Source organism: Arvicola amphibius, chromosome 9 (genome assembly GCF_903992535.2).
Source record: "Arvicola amphibius chromosome 9, mArvAmp1.2, whole genome shotgun sequence".
Classification (NCBI taxonomy): Eukaryota; Metazoa; Chordata; class Mammalia; order Rodentia; family Cricetidae; genus Arvicola; species Arvicola amphibius.
The window spans coordinates 44,819,454-44,842,092 of record NC_052055.2 but is presented as its reverse complement, the minus strand read 5'-3'; the positions used below and the strand labels follow the sequence as shown (position 1 = coordinate 44,842,092).

Below are 22,639 nucleotides of genomic sequence, written 5' to 3'. Positions count from 1 at the left end.
GCGGAGCTTCGGTGGGCTGGGTCTTGCTCTGAGGTTATCATTCCTTTTGTTCCATTTGGCATCAGGTTTCCCTAACGCATTTTAATCCCCTTGAGCACAAGACTTGGCTCCAGCATCATCTTTCCTGATGCTCTTTCTCCTCACACTGTACATTTTGTATTTCTCCTTACCCCATTTGCACCTGTTTATTGTAGATCTGTATAAGAGTGACTACTAATAACCACACAGCACAGTCGATGCTAGGCTGTCTTGAAATTCCCATTCTTATTCAAGCCACTACATCCCTATACCAGAATTTTATCCTAAGGAACTAAAACACAGCCAAACTCTGCAGTGAACATTTTTTTTTCTTTTAAGGACAAGGTAATGTTTTTATAATTTGGCTGTAAGTAATTTAAAACTGGCTACAATCCTGTGCACATCTGGAGCTGTTGTGACGTGACCAGTTCTAACCTACAATTTGTGTTTAAGTACATCCGCTGCATGAATGTACAACAGAATATATAGATTATATGCTTTTTACAGATATCAACCAAATGTGCTGATTTCCATTTTGGTATTTATTATTTCTAAGTCTTAAGAAAATTCACAATGACATAAGGTCATTAACAGCCACCTTCTCGCACAGGTTGGGTTGAAATCCCAACCTAAACTGATTTCTACCATGCGGAGGTCAAGGGCTTGGCTCAAAGTGAAATGCAACCAGAAGCTGGATCCTGGTGATGTGCTACACTCATGCTGAGTATCTCCACATTCTGAGTAACCACCCCAACACAGACACCCTTTTAAATAGCAATGTAGCAGTGGAGTGGGAACCCACAAGTTCCATGCGCTATCCAAGGTGAGAACAGGGGGAAAGGTGGGGGTACTTCGTTTCTAAGCTGTAACATTCCACCTTGGTCCTAAAGGTTCACATCCATTTCAAACTGAAAGGTACATTGAGTCCATCACCAGGAATCCTCAATGGTTCAAGCTCAGCTTGTACCAGGTAAAGTTTTCTCTGAGACTCAAGGTGAATTCTTAGCTGAGTCTCTATATAACTCAAATGGCTAGAGCTGTAACTCTAACACACAGTGACACAGCATATACACCTCCACCCCAAAAGCAAGAGATGGGGCAAAGAAAGAAGAGAGAGAAGAGGGCTGAAACCCAGCAGTGCAAACAAACCCTGAGGTTACAAATCTGCACTCAGGGTCCCAGTGGCAGGCTAGGAGCTCTAAAGAGCCTGGAAGCCCTGCACTAGCTCTGCTAGCTACAGACCACAACTTTTCTCCTTGCATGGCTCCGTTCACTATCTGAAGCTTTCCTTGGCAGACACTCCATACTCCTGCATCTCCAGTTGCCTTGAATCTTCACTGTATCTAACAATGTCGGTATCACAGCTTCACATGCCACCCTTTGGTGTGGATGAATAATACTGCCACCCTTTGGTGTAGGGGGGGGATGATGCTGTTGTCCTTTGGGGTGGGTAAATAATACTGCCACCCTTTGGTGTGGGGGGGATGATACCATCACCCTTTGGTGTAGGGGGGAGATGCTGTTGCTCTTTGGTGTAGGGGGATGATACTGTTGCCTTTGGTGTGGGGGAGAGACTCTGGTACCCTTTGCTGTGGGGGTATGATACTGCCGCCCTTTGGTGTGACGGGGAGATGCTGGTGCCCTTTGGTGTAGGGGATGATGCTATTGTCCTCTGGGTAGAGGGATGAAGTTGTTGCTCTTTGGTGTAGGAAGATGATGCTGCTGCCCTTTGGTGTAGGGGGACAATGCTGTTGTCCTATGATGTGTGTGTGTGTGTGTGTGTGTGTGTGTGTGTGTGTGTGTGTGTGTGTAGAAATATTGTTGTCCTTTGATGTAGGGAGATGATGCTATTGCCCTATGGAATGTGGGGGGGATGCTGTTGCTATTTGATGTGGGGGGTGCTGTTGCTGTATCTTGCCTTTACACCCAATATTTCATTTAAAACCTGAGTGGAAGCCTCTGCTTGCATTCATCATGCCTGGAAAGTCAGCAGCACACGAGGTACTAAGGTCTGCAGTGATGTCAAGCAGCAGCCAGGGCTCCTAAGACCACAGCTGCAATAGCCTGCACACCCGGGCTTCTCAGAACACTGAAATGAATCTTCCAAGGTGGCCCTGTGTGTACAATGTGCCAGGATGGCTTGGACTTCTCAAAAGAAAGTCTTTTTAATGTATTTATACTTTTATACTCGTTAGTGCCATAGGAAGCATCCTGCCATCCCCAAGATGCCCTAAAGGCAGCTTTCCTACTGCCCTTGTGCAAAATACTTGGTTTCTTTCTGATGTCACTAATCCCTTTAGCCAGCAGGTTTCTCACTCTTGACTTTACATATACCTCTCTTCTGGGAAAGTTACTAGGTTTTACACACCCTTCTCCTCTGTTTTTATCATCCCCACTGCAAATCTAACTAGAAACAACCAGCAATGCCTACACGAAAGCCTGCAAGTTTAGTGGTCTTAAATTTCTTCCAAATTCAGCTTTAAGCAAAGTCTCCAGGCACGGATAAAATGCAGACAAGTTCCCTACCACATTATAACACAAATGGCCTTGGCTTTCCCTTCCAACAGAGTCTCCCTTCCCATCAGAACCCAATGAGAAGTCTTTACTCTCCACATTCCTGGCCTCATATGACCCACTAAGCTCTGCTTAAAGCACCTCTAGTCTACCTCTCCAGACTTCTCCAAAGCCCTCCTGCAAGCCAGTTCCCAAAGGCTTCCATCCTTTCCATAATCACAGCCCTGCTTGTACCAACTGTCCATGCCAGCCAACTTTTCATCACTGTGACAAGACACCTGAGAAAAATAACTAAAGACAAAAGGCACATCTGGCTCAGCTTCAGATCCTGGTGCACTAACTCCATGGCTTTCAGGACTGAAGGCAAGGCAGAAAAACCATGGTGGGAGGGAATGGTGGGGCAAAACTGCCTACATCATGGAGACCGGGCACATCCTGAAGATCTTGGGATTTTTTTCATTAAGGCCAATGAGGCTAAATAGTTGACAGTCTCTGTAGTGGTTTGAAAGGAAATGGCCCCCACAGGCTCATAGGGAATGACACTGTTAAGAGGTGTGGCCTTTATGGAGCAGGTGTGGTGTTGTTGGAGGAAGTGTGACCTTGGGGGTGGGCTTTAAGGTCTCAGATGCTCAAGCCAGGCCCAGTGTGGCACTGTCATATCCTGCTGCCTACAGATCCAGATGTAGAATTCTCAGCTACCTCTCTAGCACCATATCTGCCTGCACACCACCATGCTTCCCATCAAGACAATAATATACTAAATCTCTGAACTGTAAGCCAGACCCAATTAAATGTTTTCTTTGTAAGAGTTGCCATGGTCATGGTGTTTCTTCACAGCAATAAAACCCTAAGACAGTCTTCAAACTTTCACTGTTATTCACCTCAAGCTGTGACACATTACACATTGAAACACTCAGTGACTGGACCTAGTGACATGGTTATATCTAAGAGGGGGTAGGACAGCCCTGGTAAGTAGATATAGGAAACAAGAGCCCAGCCTCTTCAGCGGACAGCCCATACAGAGACACAGGCACAAAACATACACGGACGGTCTTGGTCTTTGAGGCTATGTTCACACTTCCTCACCGACTATACCTGCTGGCAATCGTGACTCTGGAAGCACTGAGCTTTCCCATGTGTTCGGAGGTGCACTGACACCTGACCACCCTGAACAATACCTCATATGTTTCAAGTGTCTGTGCTGACCATGAACCCAGCCATGGCCAGGCCATGTGGGCTGAAGTTGAAGCTGCTCATCCCGCAGAGGAGGTAAAATCCAACACAGAGAGATGACTTAATAAAATATGTAGGTGTGTCTAAGCAGAGTCACGGGACTCAAATTGATTTTCTGCAGCGGCTAGACTTCCACTTCTTTCTCTGAGAACTGCTGGTGGGTTCGTTTCTTAAAGGGGAAGCAACCGCAGTAAGCCTGTACTAACAACCCTCACACCTCTCCATGGTAGGTGGCTACAGAGAGGTGCATGAACCCTGTTGTGAGGGTTGGGGTAGTGTGGGGTGGGGATGGGGTAGAAACTTGGGGACTGGAATGGAAACAGGCAGCTCCTCCTTCAATCAGCCATTTGGTGTGCCTCTTCCCAGGGTACTGCCCTCTAGAAAAAAGTGAGAAACTGAGGAAATGAGGAAGATAATCTAGGTGGGGAAAGATAGGTAGGTAACTCAGGTCAAAGGTGAAGACTGTATGTCCCAAAAAGAAAGGTCACCAGGTACTTCCAAGAAGGTAGGTACCTCAACCAGCCCTGCCCATGGGTGGTCTACACTCTGTGGCCCCAAGTGCTCCCAAGGCTCTAGAGAGCACGTAGCCACTGCCACATGGCATTTGGGTAAAGGGTCACAAAACAGAGGTTCTTCTTTCCCATACACAAGCATGTCACCTTCCCTTATGAACAAAGAAAGTGTAAACTGGCCACCTGTGAAAGCCAAATGTCTCTCGAAGACATAATAACTAAATAACAAAAGCACAGGGGGTCATTGTGCCAAAGGGAATTCAAACAAATTCTAGACAGGCAAGCAGTTTTCTTTATGACTATTTCAGCAAGAATTTCCCATTTGTAAAAAGAAAGGGTTTGTTGTTTAAAAGAAAAGGAACAGCAACATTTTCCATACCTGTTTCCTAAGAAATACTAAGGGTGTGCATGCATGCTTGAGGATACATGCCTTTGTATGTGTGCATACTTATCTGCTGATACACACACACACACACACACACTCTGTCACTATATGGATACATATGGTTGTAGCATATATGTATGTGTACTCCATGTGAATGCATGTATTCATTCACTTGTCTATATATCAACATAGGCACTGTGTGTGTGTGTGTGTGTGTGTGTGTGAATGTTCATAAAGAAGCTGCTGACTGAGTCCCTTCTTCTCAGATTAGAAATACAGACATAGCAGAACATCCTCCCACTATCCTGCCTCTCTCTGTGGACCAGCATACAGGCAGGAAAAAGGAACCCCCAGTATCAGTGCTGCCACTCTTTGGGGCAGCAACCCCCAGGCCACGACTTCCTAGCACTGCTCCCGAGGCTCTGCTCTTTGATGGCGTACCCTCCTGCAGCTAGCATGAGACAAAGCCAGCTTGCTCTGGTCAGGGCAGTGAAGCCTGGTACAGACCACCCACAAGCCCTCAAGCATCCTCACAAGTGGCATCCTGCAGTAGCAGGAAAGGTATTCTTGTGGTGTGGCCCGTGTTTTCCCTGCATCAGCTGAGCCACAGGAAAGAAGCGCTCATTACTCTTCTTGGACTTAAGACGCTGTAAGCCACTGGGCCCACAATCTGCTCCTTTCATCTTTCCTCACACCTCATCTTCAGCCTTTAATCACTTCTTCTGATAAGAAAGTTGCTATTCAACTTTGTAGCCCACAGCACACTTCACGAAGAAAGGGCTTGGATCTTCAATGCCTGCTGCCATTACCATAATGAGCAGTAGGGCTTAATAAGGAGGGCACATCTTCTGAGGTCTGAAAGGAAAATTACTGCCTGTACTTGAATGTGCAGACCAGGAAACAAACATTCTACACAGGCACAGGGCACTGGAAGGCAGAACAAGGGGGCGGGGGGGGGGGGAACATATGACCACACTCAGCCTGCCCATCCTCTGTGAAAGCCTGCCCCGTAAGTATAAAGTAAGTTTGGGATGGCAAGCTCTGGGGAATGGCTCTAAGTACAAGGAATGAGCCTGGATCTCCTGTGAGAGGTGGACAGCTCAGGCAAAAATTTCTCACTGTCTCCCCTTACCTGTCTTCAGGCTCTCTCCCTGAGCACAAATATCTCCAGCCCTCTACTATACCTAGGGCTTGGCCTGAACCTTCTCTTCAGCAGGCCCTGTGGTTGGTCACTCTGGCCCTTTCCCTGCCCCCACACTCCTACAGCTGCTCAGCTGGGAATCATCAGTCACAGCTCTGTTCTACTCTGGACCCTGACTTATCTGCTGTGGGGCCTAAAACTCAGCACCCTGTGACTCACTGGCTCCTCTTAGAGAGTGATCATCTGAACCCAAACCCATCTCTCTACTATGCCATGGGACTGGAGCAGCCTGTCCCCTCAGTCTGTGGCCACTGCTCCCCCACATCTCGACCCAGTTCCTACAGTTCTGTTCTGTACATCCCTCTGCCTCCTTCAACACAGCTCCTACCCAGCTGCCTCACCAGCCACACCGCAGGCTGCAGGGTCTGCTCAGAGCTCCAGCCTTTACCAACTGCTCCTTGCTCTCCTGAAGGCTGTGCCCACAGCCTCTCCAGGACATGTTGTCCCCTCAGGACCGTGGCCCTCTCATTCTGGAGGACACTACAGTGCCTGACTCCCACCTTTGTTGCTGTATCATCATCTGCACGTCCCCAGACCCTGGTGGTCCACCAGTGAGCAAGTGGTAGACAGAGAAGTTAGATGGCTCCATGGAGCAAGCCTGGGTGCATGCAAGGTCTGCTGTATGCAGAATGTCCAGTTCACACACCCCGACATGCAGGGTCCCAGACATGCAGGGCCTGATGTCTGCAGCCTGGGTGCACGCAGGATCTGCTGTAGCCTGCCCAGCCCACACACTCATATGTGCCCTTGTGTGCTACCCAACTCAGGGAAGGCCTGCTGCCCCTTAGCTCCCCGATAGCCCTTCCTCCTGACCATCATCATCATCACTGCTCCATCTCACTTTCAGTCTGCTGGCCTCGCTGCAGACCAAAGCCCACCTGCCAGCAGAGTCCAGTCATTCCAGTGCTCCTGCCCTCCCCTGTGGTCTAGAAATCTGTCCTCTCTCTGCAGATTTGTCTGAGCCCAGGAAGTATCCACAACTGATCTAGTACAAGGCCAGTTGGTAAGGGCAGTGCTCCTCATGCATTTCACTATATACCATCAGGACACGGCAGGCCAGGGGGGCTGGGCCCCAAGGTCCTGTTCAAGAAGCTGAAGTAGCTAAAACACCAGGCAACACACCCACACTACAGCATATAAGTCTCATGGCAACACACCCACACCATAATACACGAGCCCCACAGCAACACAACCCACACCATAATACACGAGCCCCACAGCAACACACCCACACGACAGCACATGAACCCCATACAGCAACATACTGACCACACTGCAGTGTACCAAGTGCATACAGTAACACATCCAAACTACAGAACGCAAGCCCTGCACAGCAACACACCAGTTACACTCCAGAGCAACAGCGCCACACAACAGCACATACAAGTCCTACACAGCAACACTTATTACACTATAATGCACCAGCCAGACAGCACGACACACTCACACTACAGCACAGGAGCCTTATCCACAGAGCACCACAGGCTGCTCTACCCACCCCCACGCTCCACTTTACAGCTACCTGCCAGAGCAAAGGAAGAAATAACAATCCACTTCCAAGATCCCTTTTCAATCGACCAATTTTGTCCTTAAAATGTCTAGAAACAATGAAGAAGACAACTGATCTTTAGTTTGGCATTTTGTGACATTTGCTGCTTCAAGGGTACATTGGGTGAGACATCAACCTGTATAAAACCATTAGCCTGCAGTGCCTATTCACATGTCCAGTTAGCTACTGGACAGAAGACCATATGCTATCTCAAGTCCACTAGATGGCCTAGGAGGCAGGACAGGACCTATGAATAACTAGCTGGGCTAGGCCTGAGGACAAGGGCAGCAGTGGCCCATCCACAGAGACACTGGAAGGTCTTGTGAGCAAGGCTATGAAGATGCAGGTCTGCCAGAACCAACACACATCATCGACCTTGACTGTATATAATGACTACAGAATTTGATTCTCCCGAATCAGAGGGGAGAGACCGGGAGGCAGGGTGAGAGTGGGGTAGGGGCAGAGGTCACACACAGAGAGAAGTGAATGCTGCTTCTAGAGTCTTTCCAGTGGCTTCTTTCCGCAGCTTCCTCTGCATAAGGTCTGGGCACTTAAGAAAGCTAATGATTCAGGAATGGAACCCCGGGTGGGAGGGGGGTCCTTGGGGAGGTCCCAAAGAAGAACTGGGCTCCTGGGTGTGGTCCAGAGAGGGGACTGGAAGGTGATTTGTTAAGGTTTGATTAATTTGTATGAAGATCCCACATCCATTTCTCAGAAGTGACTTCTTGAAATTCTCTAGTCTGCAGAAGGGACATTGGGACAATAGTCCCAGAAGCTTCCTACAGTGGCTACCAGAGAGAAGGGCCAGCTGCCCCAATACTTCATGCAGCTTGGGCTCTGTGGGGGAACTGCGACATTCTCTTCTGCCTCTGTGTGATCTCTGCCCTCCCCCCATACCTCCCAGTATCTCCTGTGGTTCAGACAGAACCACATTCCTGTGTGTCACTATACACAGGCATCTGTGAACATCAAGGTCCCCAGAAGATGGGCATATGCCTTACCTTAGCTCCATCAGTAAATTCTGTGCATATGTCCACATGTCTGACTTCTGCACTGCATCCGAGAAAGGATGTAGGCTCAGAGCCCAGCATCCCTCGGTACCTGCCCTGAGCCATGAACTCACAGAGCAGGGGCTGGCCTGAAAGTGGACACTGCCCTGGTTAGAAAGCCACAACTATGCACACAGCCAGAAGAAGGGGAAGGCCAGACAAGAGAACGAGATCATCTGGACACCATAACCCAAAGTGATCATCGCTCACACTGGGGCTTGTTCTGTTCAGTCTTCTCTGTGCTTTAAACACAAGCCAACCTGGGATCATCTTTGCACTGCTGGTCCTGTGTGGAGGAATGCAATTCTGGGCCAGGTTTCTCCACAGAAATACGCCCAGCATACCTAAATCCACAAAGGTTATTTAAGACCAGGTTTGGGTAGTTACAAAGTATTCCAAACAGCGATTCATGTGGTTTGGAGATGTGCCTCTGGCCCTTCAGACTGCTATTGACCTGTTCTCCCCGGATCAGAGGCTAGTACTGGGGCAGAGGTCAGCCGGGGACTTGAACTTCTGGGATGTCTCCAGGAGGCGCAGGGCACAGCCTGCTCCACTACACACCTGCTGATCTCCATGTCACAAGGTGCTATTTGCCAACAGGCATCACCTGTGCTCATTTTTGGTGCTGTATTAATGACTGAAAGATACTTCGCATTTTCTTAACAGTTGCATAATTCTTCAGTGGCATGTCTGACCGCTCTGAGTGTTTTCATCCATTTTCCATGAGGACATTTCCTTTTCATTAGTTCTGTGTATGAATTCTTTGTATATTAAGGACACAGGGTGGGCTTTAGTCCCAGCTGAGAACAACCAAAAAAAAAAAAAAAAAAAAGCAATTTCTGAGTCTCACCTGCCCTTTAATTTGTGCTGCTTCAGACAAACATTTAGGTTGTCTGGACGTGCTCAGAATAATCTTGGGAGATTCTTTCCCCTGGGGATCTCGTCAGTTACAAACCAATATTATAGTATCAAGTGTCACAAAAGTAATGTAAATGTGTGTGGAGTGAGCTTCAGCAAGTGGTGCTGGGAGGGACTCCCACTCAGCTACTCAGACAAGCAAGACCCTGGAGCCCAGGGCTGCCTGTGCTTCCTGGTTCCCAGGCAGGATTCTAGGTTCCCACTTCAGGGGAAGGGTCTCTGACTTCCCTTTGCTAGGCCTGCTTCTGCTGGCCCCATGTGTACAGGGGATGGGTCACAGTAGGAAGAAACATGTGCCTTCAGGGCACAGGCTGATTCTACTGCTGGGCTACCCTGGAGAGTTCACGGGTCTGAAATAGCCACAGTTTAGACTGGGGGAAGCAAGCCTTCCCACGCTGCCTCCTCACCCTACAGATAGGATGTGCACTCCTGTTTCCATCACTCCCTAGGAATGAAGGCATCTCTCAGCACGCTAAGAAAGTATGGCTACTTCTACTTACTGAGCAGTCAGTTGTTTTCTTTCTCTTACACTTGGGAAGAGCTACTGTACCTTGTAGGAGACCCCATGACTCTGCCTTTAGCTTACCGTCAGAACAGCCTATCAGCAGTATGTGGGAAACACAGCACCTGGGAATACAGCTTTTGACCTACTCTGTGGGTGCTAACCGTAAGGAGCAGGCCGTGTCTTGTGCCAGCATACCTGGACTACTCTCACACACGTGGCAAACACCAGAGTTTCTTACCTGGTGTTAGAGGGCAGAGGACGCCCTGTGACCATACCACAACAGGAGCCTTTAGCTTCTCATCCCTCTCTATCAGACTTCCAGTGACATCATTTTATCCAGACGATACAGGACTTGGTTTCCTCCTACATCTCTGCTGGACTCTTCTGGATGTTTCACAGAGGTGGGAAAGTGCAGATCATGACTTCCATGGTGGTACATCCATGGTTACTACGTGGCACCACAGAAAGGCATGAGGTCCTATACCATCAAGGCTGTTTGACTGCCATCCATCTCAGAGATGCTTCTGGACTGTAAGCTGAGGTGGCAACGCCAATGCAGAATTTATGCATGAACCACCTAAGATCCACATTGACTCGCCCCATGGTAACTGTGTAAAACCGTACAAAAGATGTTTTCTTTTCACACTTGAGTGGCCATTGCCCAGCTTCTGTTCATGGTGAAGTCCCTGTCCTTCCACTGTGGTCTCCAGGCTCTTCATAATTTACCTGCCTCTTCTACCCACTGGCTCTCCCTGGAAATGTTACTCTCTTCTGCCCTGTAGCTCCTTCATTTGTTCCCCATCTTGTCCCAGCAGGCTCTTCTGTCAGCCTCACTGCTGTAGCCTCCCACATGCCTTTGCTGTGGGGTATCCCTAGTCCTCTTTCTAGTGTGTCTGTCTGTTCACCCTCCCCTGCTGAACCTCAATGTTTCTTGTTCTGGGTCAAGGGGATTTCCCTGTCTGCCTTCCCTCTCTCCTGTCCCCAAAGCCCGCAGCCCTTTTACAGGATAGCAGTCACCAGACCCATCCATAATGGCAGTGCTATTCTGTCCTCTCTCCTACCACTTCTCATTGCCTGATCTCATTTCTCTACTCTGTCTCCAATCCAGGTTCCCATTTCAGAGTGTCCCATGCTGCTTCAAGAAGAAGAGACCCCTCACTGCCAAGCTACTTCCAGCTTGAGCTACCCTCCATGAACCTGGGCCAAGCAGGATTATGGGAGTTATTACTGAGCACATGTAGAAAAACATGGATGGAGATTGAGGGGACAAGGGACAACACACAGCCTGGAGTCCACACCCAGAACTGCCCTTACCTGTCCTATCTAGTTTTCAATGAGCAGCCACAGATGCCTCTGGTATCTACTTGAGACCCAGATGAGAGCAAGAGGAGGTACCAGGTCATTCCCTACAGTCTGGCTAGGTCCTGCAATCCTTCTAGTGCCACGAGGAACATGGACTACCCAGGAAGGCTTTGACATGGAACATGGCTTCCAGAAATAGGCTGCTGTCCCTCATCCTGTCCCTTGCTGAGTCTCACCATGGGCACACATATGTCTCTTTTCACAGTGACGCTGGTGGCCATGCAATAACAAGGCACAGTGGTGTGTTTATCTACAAGAGTTGTTCACAGACCACCAAGCCTGTAGGCTCCTCAGCAGCTCGGGTCCACAGAAAGACAACGACTGTCCTCCAGACTTCATCTAAAACAACACTGTAGGTGGCTGTCACCTCTTGTTTCTATAGAGCTTCTGTCTTTAAGACTGAGAATAAAGGTCCTATTCTTTCCACAGGGGAAGCTCACCAGCATATTGCTTACTACTCCTCTGGGCCAGCTGTTTCTGGAGGTTGGTAAGACACAGCCAACACTGTCTGGGCTAAGCACAATTGTGCCAGGCTCTAGAGGCAGGGAGGATCAGAGGGTGACTTGGATGGACTGTAGTCAAAACCTCAGGCTAAAACCCTGGCTAGAAATCTCAGAAGTCAGTTAATAATACAAGACACAAAGCACATTTTACAACATTGCACTTAATGCAGTCCCAAAGCCAGAAAAGCCAGAATCCAGAGCCCCAGCGCTAGCACTGTGGGTCATGGTGTGCAAACCATGCCTCCCGAGGAGGTATCAGCAGTCTTGCGTGGGGTTCTGCATGGTCCGTGTCTCAGCTGTGCAGTCCATTCAAGCCTTCTAATTTTGTATCACACTACAGCCAGCCCTTTGGAGTTTGTTTTTATTTGCTGTTCCTGGGGTGGGGGGAACAGCAGGTACTGAAGGAAGGCACAGGTTTCCTTCCCCTCATTCCCAAGGTCACTTATTGTAAAACAATCCCACAGAAAACAGAGGAAGCAACGAGTGACAAGTAGTCCCAAGGGGATACAAGACATTCTACACCCTGGAGCTTCTTTCACCTGAAAGACCCCTTAGAAACCTGGCTAAAGAAGGACACACAGGAACACAGAACCTCCCTTGCTGGCAAGAGATAATGTAGCTTGTGGAGAGACCATAGTCAGACACTCACTGTGCAGAGCCTATGGGCATCATGGGTAATGTACTGAGGGGCACCAGAGATAGAGAGGGCAAGGGAGGTGACTGCCTGTAGGAGGGCACCTTCACAAAGTATACAGATCCTTGTATATCTAGCCACACACACTCCCTCAGAGAGGTGCCTCTACTCAGAGCCCAAAGGCCCAGTGCATAGCCTGAATTCCTGCCTGTCCCACTCTCCCAAGTTGGTCCAACAGTTACAGAACCAGTCCATGGGCAGCACCCCAGCTGCCACCTCTCTGTTCTAGCCTATAGGCTAGTCCCTGCCTTGCCTTGGGTGTGCCTCCTCCTCAAGTACCCTGCTCCTATGGAAATGACAGGCAGCAACACATTACTACCTACACGGCAAATCTTAGTGAACAAAGCAGAAGCTGTGGAAACCATTGCCAGGAACACCCCACTGCCAGAGGCTCACCCCACCCTATCCACAGGGCAGAAACATTTCCTAAAATGTCACAGTGGCAAGCACAATCTCTTGAGCTCACCAGCACCCCAGGGTTCTTCATTTAATTTAATTCAGTTCTCCACAACACACACTGGGTTCATGACACACACTCTTTCCAGCCTCCAGGACATCAAAGCGCCACTTTATTCTAGCACAGAAGAAAATCTACCCTGTGGCTCCCTGCCCTCGCCATCCACACCCAAACTGCAGGTTTGCAGGGCTGGCTTCCAGGCAGCACCCACACCCTGTACTGGCTGTGTGAGGAGGTGGAGAGGAGGAGGACAACACCCTCAGAGGAGACCAGCAACACACTGTGCTCAGACTCTCAAGGTGAACCCAATAATCGTAACAGCACAGCTCCAGCCAAACAGCAAATAAATACATCTCTTAAACAAGAGAGTGCTGAAAATCATGCAGACTGAGCAAGAGCAGGGGATGCCATTCCAGCAGCCTGTCAGGATGCCATGTGTCCTGTCTATCACACACATAGCCACAGTGGCCCCAGTCACTCCCAGTGGCTAGTAGCTGCACGTAGCTTTTGATTACCTCTCAAGGGGCATAGGTACTGCTGACCACATGCACACATGACACTTCACTGCATAGACTCACAAGATAAAGGCTGCACCCAAGAGCCTGTGACCAGTGTTCCGATCTAGTCTGAGCCAGTATGTAAGGAGAGGACTGACAGCCCTTTGCTGAAGGTGGCTCATGAAAGAACTCTGGGGCAGCCTGTGCTGAGCACATGTGGTCTAGGGTCTTTCCAGAAGGCTGTAGAAATATTGCTGTAGGATAGGGGGGATACCTCTTCTAAACACATGGCTGTGTATAACATGAGTTCTCATAGGATACATACCCATGTATCCTATGACCCTAGGCTGGCCTAGCCTGGAAGGTGTTGCAGTCTGCCTTGAGCCTTCTTAGACACTGTTGCCCAGCTTGAGAGGCCAGATTCAAGGTGGCAGTAACCTGACAGGTTAGCTCAGCTGAGACCTCTGGCCCTCAGGAAGATGGGCAGCAATGTGAGTCTGGGACAAGTTCTCAGTGGCTCCTGGTCAGGCCAGGAGTGCATATTGTCCAGTGGGAACGTAACGTCCCGGCCAGCACACTGAGTGGCCACTGTACACCAGGAAATCAGGAAAGCAGGCCCTTCTCTCCTCCATAAACAGGCAGTTAAGTCATACAGGTGCCTGTACAGCCAGCCCTGCTTCCCAGAGCTTCTGAGGACAAACAAGTGTACTATGGGAGACAGCTGAGCATTCAAGGAGTTTACTCCAAATCACTTGGTGACAGGACAAGCCATGTTCCCTAGAGCCTCTATGTTCTCAGAATGCAGCAAGAAGGGCCAGGTAGGCCAGCAACCTTGCATATGCCTAGTGAGGCAGGGAGCCAACACATCTCAACCACTCATAAACCATGTCCACAAGGCTAGATGAGGGAGCCTGGAGTGCTGTGCAGCCGAGGACCCCAGTCAGCACACTGAGCACCCCACGAGACAACTGAGCTCTGAAATGACAAGGGCAGCAACTTAGGAGGACAGCCTCATGTCCCATGAACTTAAAACACTACGGACTGGTGGGCAGGCTGGTCTCTGCCTGCCAAGCCAAAGGTCCTACTGGAAGCTCCTTCCCCTAACCTACACCCTCACCTGTCCACAGGCCTTTCTTCTACTGGGCCCTTCTTATTTGAGATACTGACAGAAAGTGCCAGCCTCACCCAGAGAGGGTCTTCACACATCAGTTGAGGCCATCAGGGCAGTTTTGCGGGTGAGGCTCCCTACTTAGGTCATTCTAAGTTGTGGCAAATGGACACTAAAACCAACTGTCACCCCTGAGGTCTGAGCAGGACTCTGTGTGACTATGCAGGACTTTACCAACACCTCCAACAGTTATCAGATGGGAAGCAGGGAGCTCAGAGTCATCTAAGAAGCTTAGGATTGAGGAACAAGACTGCCGAGTTCCCCTGAACTGTCATACTGGGAACTTGGAACTGCAGGGCCTCCTAGCCTATCAAGAGCTGGGTGACCAAGGGAGTGAGGTGGAAGACAGTGACCACAGATAGTGCAGAGTCCTGTCCCTTCAATGTTGGTGTCTTCTTTGCTGCACCCTAAATCACCCCACCCTGCCCAGCAAAGCCTTTCACCACTAGTCCTCTGAGATGGATTTAAGGACTCTGACATCTTAGCAATAGCAGAAAGCACCTAGAAAGGGTCAACAGTACTCATAATACTTGGGCCACTTCTTGGGGCACTCAGGTAGTCCAGGATGTGGGGATCTGGACACACGCAGTTTCCTGGATGGAACACAAAGCTGGCAGGATGTATGCCCAACAAAGCCTCTGACAACTGGGCTCTCTGTTAAGCTGGTAAGAAAACTTGCACAGAGAGGTTAAGTGATGTATCCCAAGTCACACAGCCACCAGGTGACTGATGAGATGGGAGTTTGGGCTGTGTGGTTTCTTATCCCAAACAGCCTCTAGCACATCACAGGGGCTGAGATAAAGGCCCTGGGAGCTGGAGGTTACACCAGGCCTTCCAATGTCACACTGGTGATGACACATGGCTCAGGGAGTCTAGGTGAGGGCTTATGAAGCCGGCCCAGGCCCAGTTCCCACCACACTGGCCAATGCCACCACCGGCTCTGTGTCTCAGCAGGAGGCACTTCCCAGCAGCAGGAGGTCAGTGGTGAAGGCAACTAGCGCTCCTCACAGCTCCTCCACAAATCAGCCGTGAACGAGAACTTAATAAACCTTTCTTTCAGCAGAAGGCATAACTGGGGCTCTTCTGAAGAGCAGTTACTTACTTGGAAATCTCTTTCTTCTAGAATTTCTCTCCGCCATCTCACGAGGAAAGCAGCACAAACATACAAGTGGAAATGAGAAAAGCCCTCGGGTTCAGACTGAAAGAGAAAAAACATGGAGAGAGCCACTCAGTGTGGGGAGACAGCAGCCAACTGGTGAAGCCGTCCTGGTGGGCTCTCTAGTCAGGGCTATGGAGAGAGCTCACTGTTACTCAGAGACTAGACTGCAGCATGCCCAACCCGTTACCATAAGAGCCATTTTAAAACCAACACTCTGGCAAACAGGGTCCCAGCTTGGGCTTTCAACATTGCCAAAAACAGTAACTCACGGATTCACGGATGACAGCCAGGAATAGTGTCAGTAGATTTGGCAAATGGCCATCCTACACCTGAGCCTTGGAGAGTAGCCCCCACTTCCCAGAGGAGAAAGCAAATCTGAAAGTTGAGGAACCAGGTCAAGTGGGACACGAAACAAGCTGTGGAGCAGGAAGTTGTACTGTGGGCATTAATAGGGAATGCAGCTGGCAGGACAGGAAGTCTGGTGGCATCTGCCTGAATTCCCACCCTCATGACTCTCTCAGTACAGTCAAATGCACCCTTCCCTCTGTTCTTATCATCTCATACTGTTGCCACCCTTGGAGGCCTGTCAAACTGCCCAGACCACCTCATTGGGCCCTCCCAGCTCCTTTCTGGAGGCTCTCCTTTCTTCACCCCCTGCAACTCCTATGTGGCTCCAAGGCCACACCACAAACTACTCCAACTAGGGGTCCCAAGCTTAGGGCTCAGTTTGTTAGCTTCATGGTTCTGCTATGTCTACACAGCCTATGCAGTCACTGTTATTGGTATATTAAGTAATGAAAGTATGCAGTGCATCAGAAGGTGACATGCTATGGAGAAAATACAGCAAGGGAGAAGGTGGGATAACAAGAGGGGTGTCTCTACACAACTTAGGGACTGACCCTAATTTCTATACAGTGCTCGGTCAACTAAAGAGGAACTCAAGCAAAGAACCAAGGAGAGTACCCCAGGCAAGACACACAGAGAAACACCAACATCCTGAAGTCAGACAATGCCAGTGACAGCCCCGAAGCACTGGGGTGGCTCAGCAGCATTATGGCAGACAGCATGGCTGGCAGTGCAGGGGAGCTTGTGGAGGACAGACCTGCGGGTCCCAGGCACCAGGTGCTCTCATGAGCCCGGGAAGCTCTGAGGATAGAAGAGACACTTCAAAGGCTTCACTGAAGTCCCACTGAGAACATGGCACAGGGCACGGAAGGTGGAGAGGCAGAGCTCAAGATAAGCGGGGCACATTCATCGTAAAACTGGCAAGTGTTAGTGCTGCACACCAAAGAGGAGCAAGAGCTTGTAACCAGAGTGGAACTTCTAGATCCAGGGTAAAAGGTGAGCCCACAAAATACTGTTACATGTGATGTATTCAAGGTCTAAGGAAAAGAGGAAGGGCTTTAACTAGCATGGATTTGCCACTGTCTAAGACAAGAGGCTTTGCAGCTGAAGCAGAGCACCCTTGATGAGATAGCTGTGACTCTCCTGAGACTTAGAGTAGGGTGCACAAGGAGGTAACCAGTGGTCCAGACCAGAAGCACACTGACAGGCGTCAGGGAGCCCCAGGGATGCCAGAGGCCCCATGCTACAGAGAATCCAACTAGGAAGAGTGGGGAGGTGGCCAGTGGTCTTAGTGACATGCAGGCCACTAGCAGAGCAGGCTGCCCACTCTCAGTCCTACAGGTGGGCATTGCTTCTTCGTCTCCCTGCACTGCCTGCCCAGCGCTGTGTTAGTGTGACTTGCACAGTCCCTTGCTCTACTTCTTGCCTGTGAGGGGACCGGCTGCCACCATTTCATCACAGGGAAGGATGTCTGCTGAGGCCTGACATCACAGCAGTTAGGAAAGTCTCTTCCAGCTCCAGGCTGAAGAGAGCTCTTATCACAGTCACAGATGACTTCTGCAACCGCCGAGATGATAAACTCATCTGGTAATGGGAAGACGCCTTGAGAGTCATGGTTCCTTTGACTGAACCACCTTGCATTCCCAGGGTAAACTGTATCCGGTAACGACAAACTCCAGCTTTTAATCCTGTCTATGTCCTGACTGCACTCAACAGGCAAGAGGCAATTCTCGTTTCCTCTAACTGTCTTTGTAGAGTTTAAGCGCTAGGCTGTTTGCCTCTCTCCCCTTTTCCTTTCTCAGAAGAGTGTACACAGCTTTAGGATGCTTCCTTCCGATTCCTGAGAGACAGCCCCTGGGTGGTGGGCGGGGCTGATGACTTCTCTGAGAGCAGAACTACACCCCAGAATTAATTTCTATATGGTTACAAAACAATTCAGACTTCTCAGAGTTTTTATACTCTTATTTTTCCAAAAATTTCTCATCTATATTTCTGTGCATTTACAGTAATACCCTATTTGGAAATGTGTCCTCCCCCTTCATTTTTTTAGGCAGGCTCTCACTAAGTAGCCCAGGCTGACCCAGAGCTTATAATCCTCTGCCTCAGCATCCCACTGCTGTTTGGAGCTATCAGAATTCTTAATTCTTAATTCTACTTCCAGTTGCCTTTTCCTCCATCTAAGTTGTTAACCATGCTGGAGTTTTCTAAAATCCAGTCGTTTTCTAAAATCAATCAATCAATCAATCAATCAATCAACCAACCAACCAATCAGTCAACTTCAGACTCTGATGATGGGTATTGTATTAAGCTCTCCTGTTATCTTGATTATTTCCTTCCTGTAGTTTGTTGTGGGCATTCTCAAACACATACAGAAATAGAGCACTTTCTTTTTCAGTTCCTTTTCTAAGTTAAGGGAGATGGCTGCAGGCTCATTAGTGTCTCGCTTTCCTTCATTTCTGATACAAGCAAGCAGTGCAAGCCTGTCAGTCACCCTTAGAAGCCCCACTTCAGCTGCACTCCAAGACTTAATGAGCTTTTATTATCCCAATGTCTAAGAACGTGCCACTGGCTTTTATGATGTCTTTTTTGAATCATACCTGATTTACCAGTACATATTTTCAGATCTGTGAATGCATGGTTCATTTCTGTCCCTTTAGCTTTTGAGTTATTGACTGTGACTTAATCGAATTCTTAGAAAATGGGACTTAAAGGACTCCAGGTCTTTGAAGGTAATTTGGAATTGAGTTTGGGATAGAACACATCTTCCAAAATGTTTTATGAGGTAGCATACTTGGAGGACAGGGCTTGAACACCGAGGCCACAGGCCTGGCTCTGACACAGCTGACATGACTGAGCTGTCATTGAGTGACCCACATGGATGGGCCAATATTCTATAAGTAGACAGAATAGACTCCCTGATTCTCCAACCTGGACCTGGGTGGGTCCTTTCTTTGCTGGTGTCCTCTCTATGTGGAATGAGTAGATGTTTCTTTACATCTCCACAGAAAAAGTCACACCACAAATGTCTGCTGTTTGTAAACACATGACTGGAGCTCCTGGAGGCAGCAGTTCAATTATGTCCATTAAAGAAAAGTAACTCAAAGTGTTAATTCGTCTTAGTGGGTTTTAGTCTGCATACAATCTACTAGAAAATAAGGATTATTAAAAATTTATATGACAATGGTAGATTTTCTCCTTATAGTTCTACCAAATTTGTTTTCTATATTGGAGGTTATGTTATTGGGTACATACAGATTCAAAGTTTCTTCACTATCATTGTCAACACATATCACCCCCTTTATCTCAAGCAATCCACTACATAAGTCTCTGACTTAGGGGAGCAATAGGACAGGAAGACACATCTGTGACCATCTATCAATGTGTGCTGCGTCATCTATTTTATAATTAGCTACGTTCTGCTGTGTGTGACCCTGTGAAAACATCATCACAGTTAGGGTAGTGCACATGTCTGTCACCCCATATGTGTCCTTGTGGCCATTTATAAGTCCTCTCAGTCTCCAGTTAACCACTGAGCTATTCCTCAATGCACACCAGTTAATATCTGACACTTGTACAGAGGTGCTACTGTACTATGTGTACTGTTCTTCCTACTGTCCTTCACTTAGAGCTACTATTCTGAAATTTTTCCTTGGTATTCCATGCATTCATTCTCTGCAAATTCCACAGAACATTCCCTCTATGGCACATCACACTTAGTTTATCCCTGAACCATCAGATCAGCTTGTTGGTCCATTCCTGGCAAATGTTGAGGGAGGTTCCCCTGAACGGGCACACCACAGTTTATCCCTGCAAATGCTGAGGTGTATTCTCCTGAACAGGCATGCCACAGCTTGTCTATCTATTCCTGCAAATATTGAAGCATGTTTCCCTGGATAAGCACACCACAGTTTGTCTGTTTATTCTGCAAATGCTGAGGTGTGTTTCCCCTGCATAGGCACATGTTAGCTTGTCTATCTATTCCCTACAAATGCTAAGGTGTGTTTCCCCAAATGAGCACACCACAGTTTGTCTATTTATTCCCTGCAAATGCTGAGGTATGTTCCCCTGAATGGGCACCCCACAGTCTATCCATTCATCAATCTAGAGACACTGAGCTGCTTCCAGCTCAGGACTATGAAGCAGAGCTGTGTGCACAAATGCACTAGTTTCCCTATAGACTCATGCTATCAAGCTACTTTCCAAAGAGGCTCTACCACTTTATGTTCCGAGCAGCAGTGAACAAGACTTCATGTTCCATCCCATCATAGCCGGCATGGGTTTCTGACAGCCTGCAGTAGTAGTGTCTCACTGTGGCTCCCGGGTGCCTATCCACACTTTCCCAAATGACCAGTGACCAAGCAGCCCTCATGTCACCCAACATCCATTGGTTTTCGGAGATTTTTCTCAATGTTCTCTACTCTTGTGTTTTACAAATTGTTTTCTTATATTCTACATGGTAAATCTCTGGTAAGCCTCTGCTGAGAACATGTACTTCTCAGATTAGAGCTTGACTTTCCACACTTCAGACGGTGACTGTGGGGAAATATGTCTTAAATTCTGATAGAGGTTCCATCTATTCATTTGTCACATCTAAGAAATCTTCCCCAATACAAAGGCACAAAGGGCTTGCTTCTATTAGAATATTACATTTTCTGTTTAGGTCTCTGGTCCATTGCCAGTTGCTTTTTCACAAGTGAGAAGAAACTGAGGGGGCACTTGTGTACATAAACGTGAACAATACTTCAGCAATTTCAGAAGTCTATGCCCACCCCCATAAGTTAAGGCTGAGGCCACCCGGTTTTCATTTTTCCCTTCTCTAGAGTTCTGCTGGCCCCATCTCCACACTCACATCAGCTGCACTGTCAGTTTATCAGTGGCTGCAGAAAAGGTCAGCCTATGTGTGTGCATCTGAGTGTCCTCATGCATGTCTCTGTATACACTCCTCTCTGTGTGTCTGTGTGTGTATCTGCATGCATATCTGTGTGTGCTTCTCTCTGTGTGTTTATCTCTGTGTATATGTGTGCATATGCTTCTCTTTGTGTGTCTGAGTGTGCATCTCTATGCATGTCTTTGTGTGCTTCTCTCTCTCTGTGTGTATGTATGTCTGTGTATGTCTGTGGGCTTACCTGTGTACCTGGCTATGTCTGAGTGTGTCTATATGTGCACACATGCCCGTCTTAGAACCCCTAGTCATCTGACCTATCATTTACTTAGGTCTTCTTTATCTTCAGCAGTATTTTATAGCTTTTAAAGATTCAGGTCAACAGCAATGTTTGTCAGATATTCCCTAAAAGTGTCATACAGTGGTGACACTGAAAACACTGTCCTGAAATCTTCCAATTCTGCTTCCTTATGTTGGCTGCTGGCCAACTTCCAGAACATGTGCTTTGTTTTTGGGGATTTTTTTCATCCCTAAGTCTCTATAGTGACAGGTCTTTCCAAATGCAGTCAAGGCCTCCAATTCAGTACTTGATCCCAACCAATCATGACTGAAACTCTCTGGTTAGTCTGCACCCTTGAAATCTCAGCCTGCTGGTGGTTTCACACCCTCACTTCTTTTTTCCTTGCTGTAGTGAACTAACTTGTCTTTATTCATTATTCCAGTGTCTACTTCTAATTGATCTAGAAATTACTAAGTTTCTGCTGTTATCTGAACAGCAGCCCTATTTTAGCAGACAAACTTAACTTGATGGTCTAAAGTGGGGTCTGCAAGATGACATAGGGGGTAAAGGTGACTGTCACCTGCCTAATAACCTGAAAGAGATCACTGGGCTCCACACTGGGAAGGAGAAAACAGACTCCTACAAGTTCTCTGACCCCATCTCATGTGCACTGTGGCACAAACGCATGCGCGTACACTAGATGTTCAGTAAAAGAAAATAAATCATTATCCTTATTTTAATCCCAAACAAATTAAGAAATTAGCACTATCTCCATTGTGGTCATAGCCAAGACACATTACTCTTGCCTTCCCCAGCTTCACACTGGTGTTCTGGTGCCACCCTGGTTATTTGCCCTAGAAACTAGGGTGCCCTTTGTGCTGCTTTCTGGATCTGCACTTGCTTTGATTTGCTCAGGGATCTGCCCTTTCTTTCTCATCATGTCTTCTTGGATCAGACCCTCCCAGTCATCAGCTTTCATGAAACCCAAGATCCTGACTTTTCTTTAACGTGTGAGCTTTTGACTGTGGTCCTGTCCCACGGTTTGTGTCGTTACTCTACTCTCATCCTCTGGGCAATTCTACACTGCCCAGTGCTAAATAGTTCATTACACTGTATTCTAGCTTCAGATATTTAATGCTCTCAACCTACTTGTTATTCCACTCCAGGAAATCTCTGGCTGCTTTCTAGAACCTTCTTGGTCTTTGGTCCTTTGCAGTTCCTTTTTTATGGTTATTTTGTCAGAGATGTCTTATCTTTTGGAATCTAGGGGGCAGCTCTGGTAAGAGGAAACCATGATCCGATTCATTAAGTTCACATCAAGAATTCACCTGTCCCTCTGATGGTCTCTGCATTTTCTCAGATGTTGGTGAGGCTGATTTCCATTCTAACACCTCTTTCTTTTATATTC

General features: G+C 48.1%; 1 protein-coding gene across 1 annotated transcript in view; it reads right to left on the bottom strand.

Moving 5' to 3' along the window:
• The window catches only part of Tbc1d22a (TBC1 domain family member 22A), a 292,925-nt gene that overhangs the window by 31,042 nt on the left and 239,244 nt on the right, over positions 1–22,639 (bottom strand). Inside the window, exon 12 of the mRNA XM_038342834.2 lies at positions 15,668–15,763. Within this exon, the coding sequence (XP_038198762.1) occupies positions 15,668–15,763 (96 nt within the window). The remainder of the gene's footprint in view (positions 1–15,667; positions 15,764–22,639) is intronic.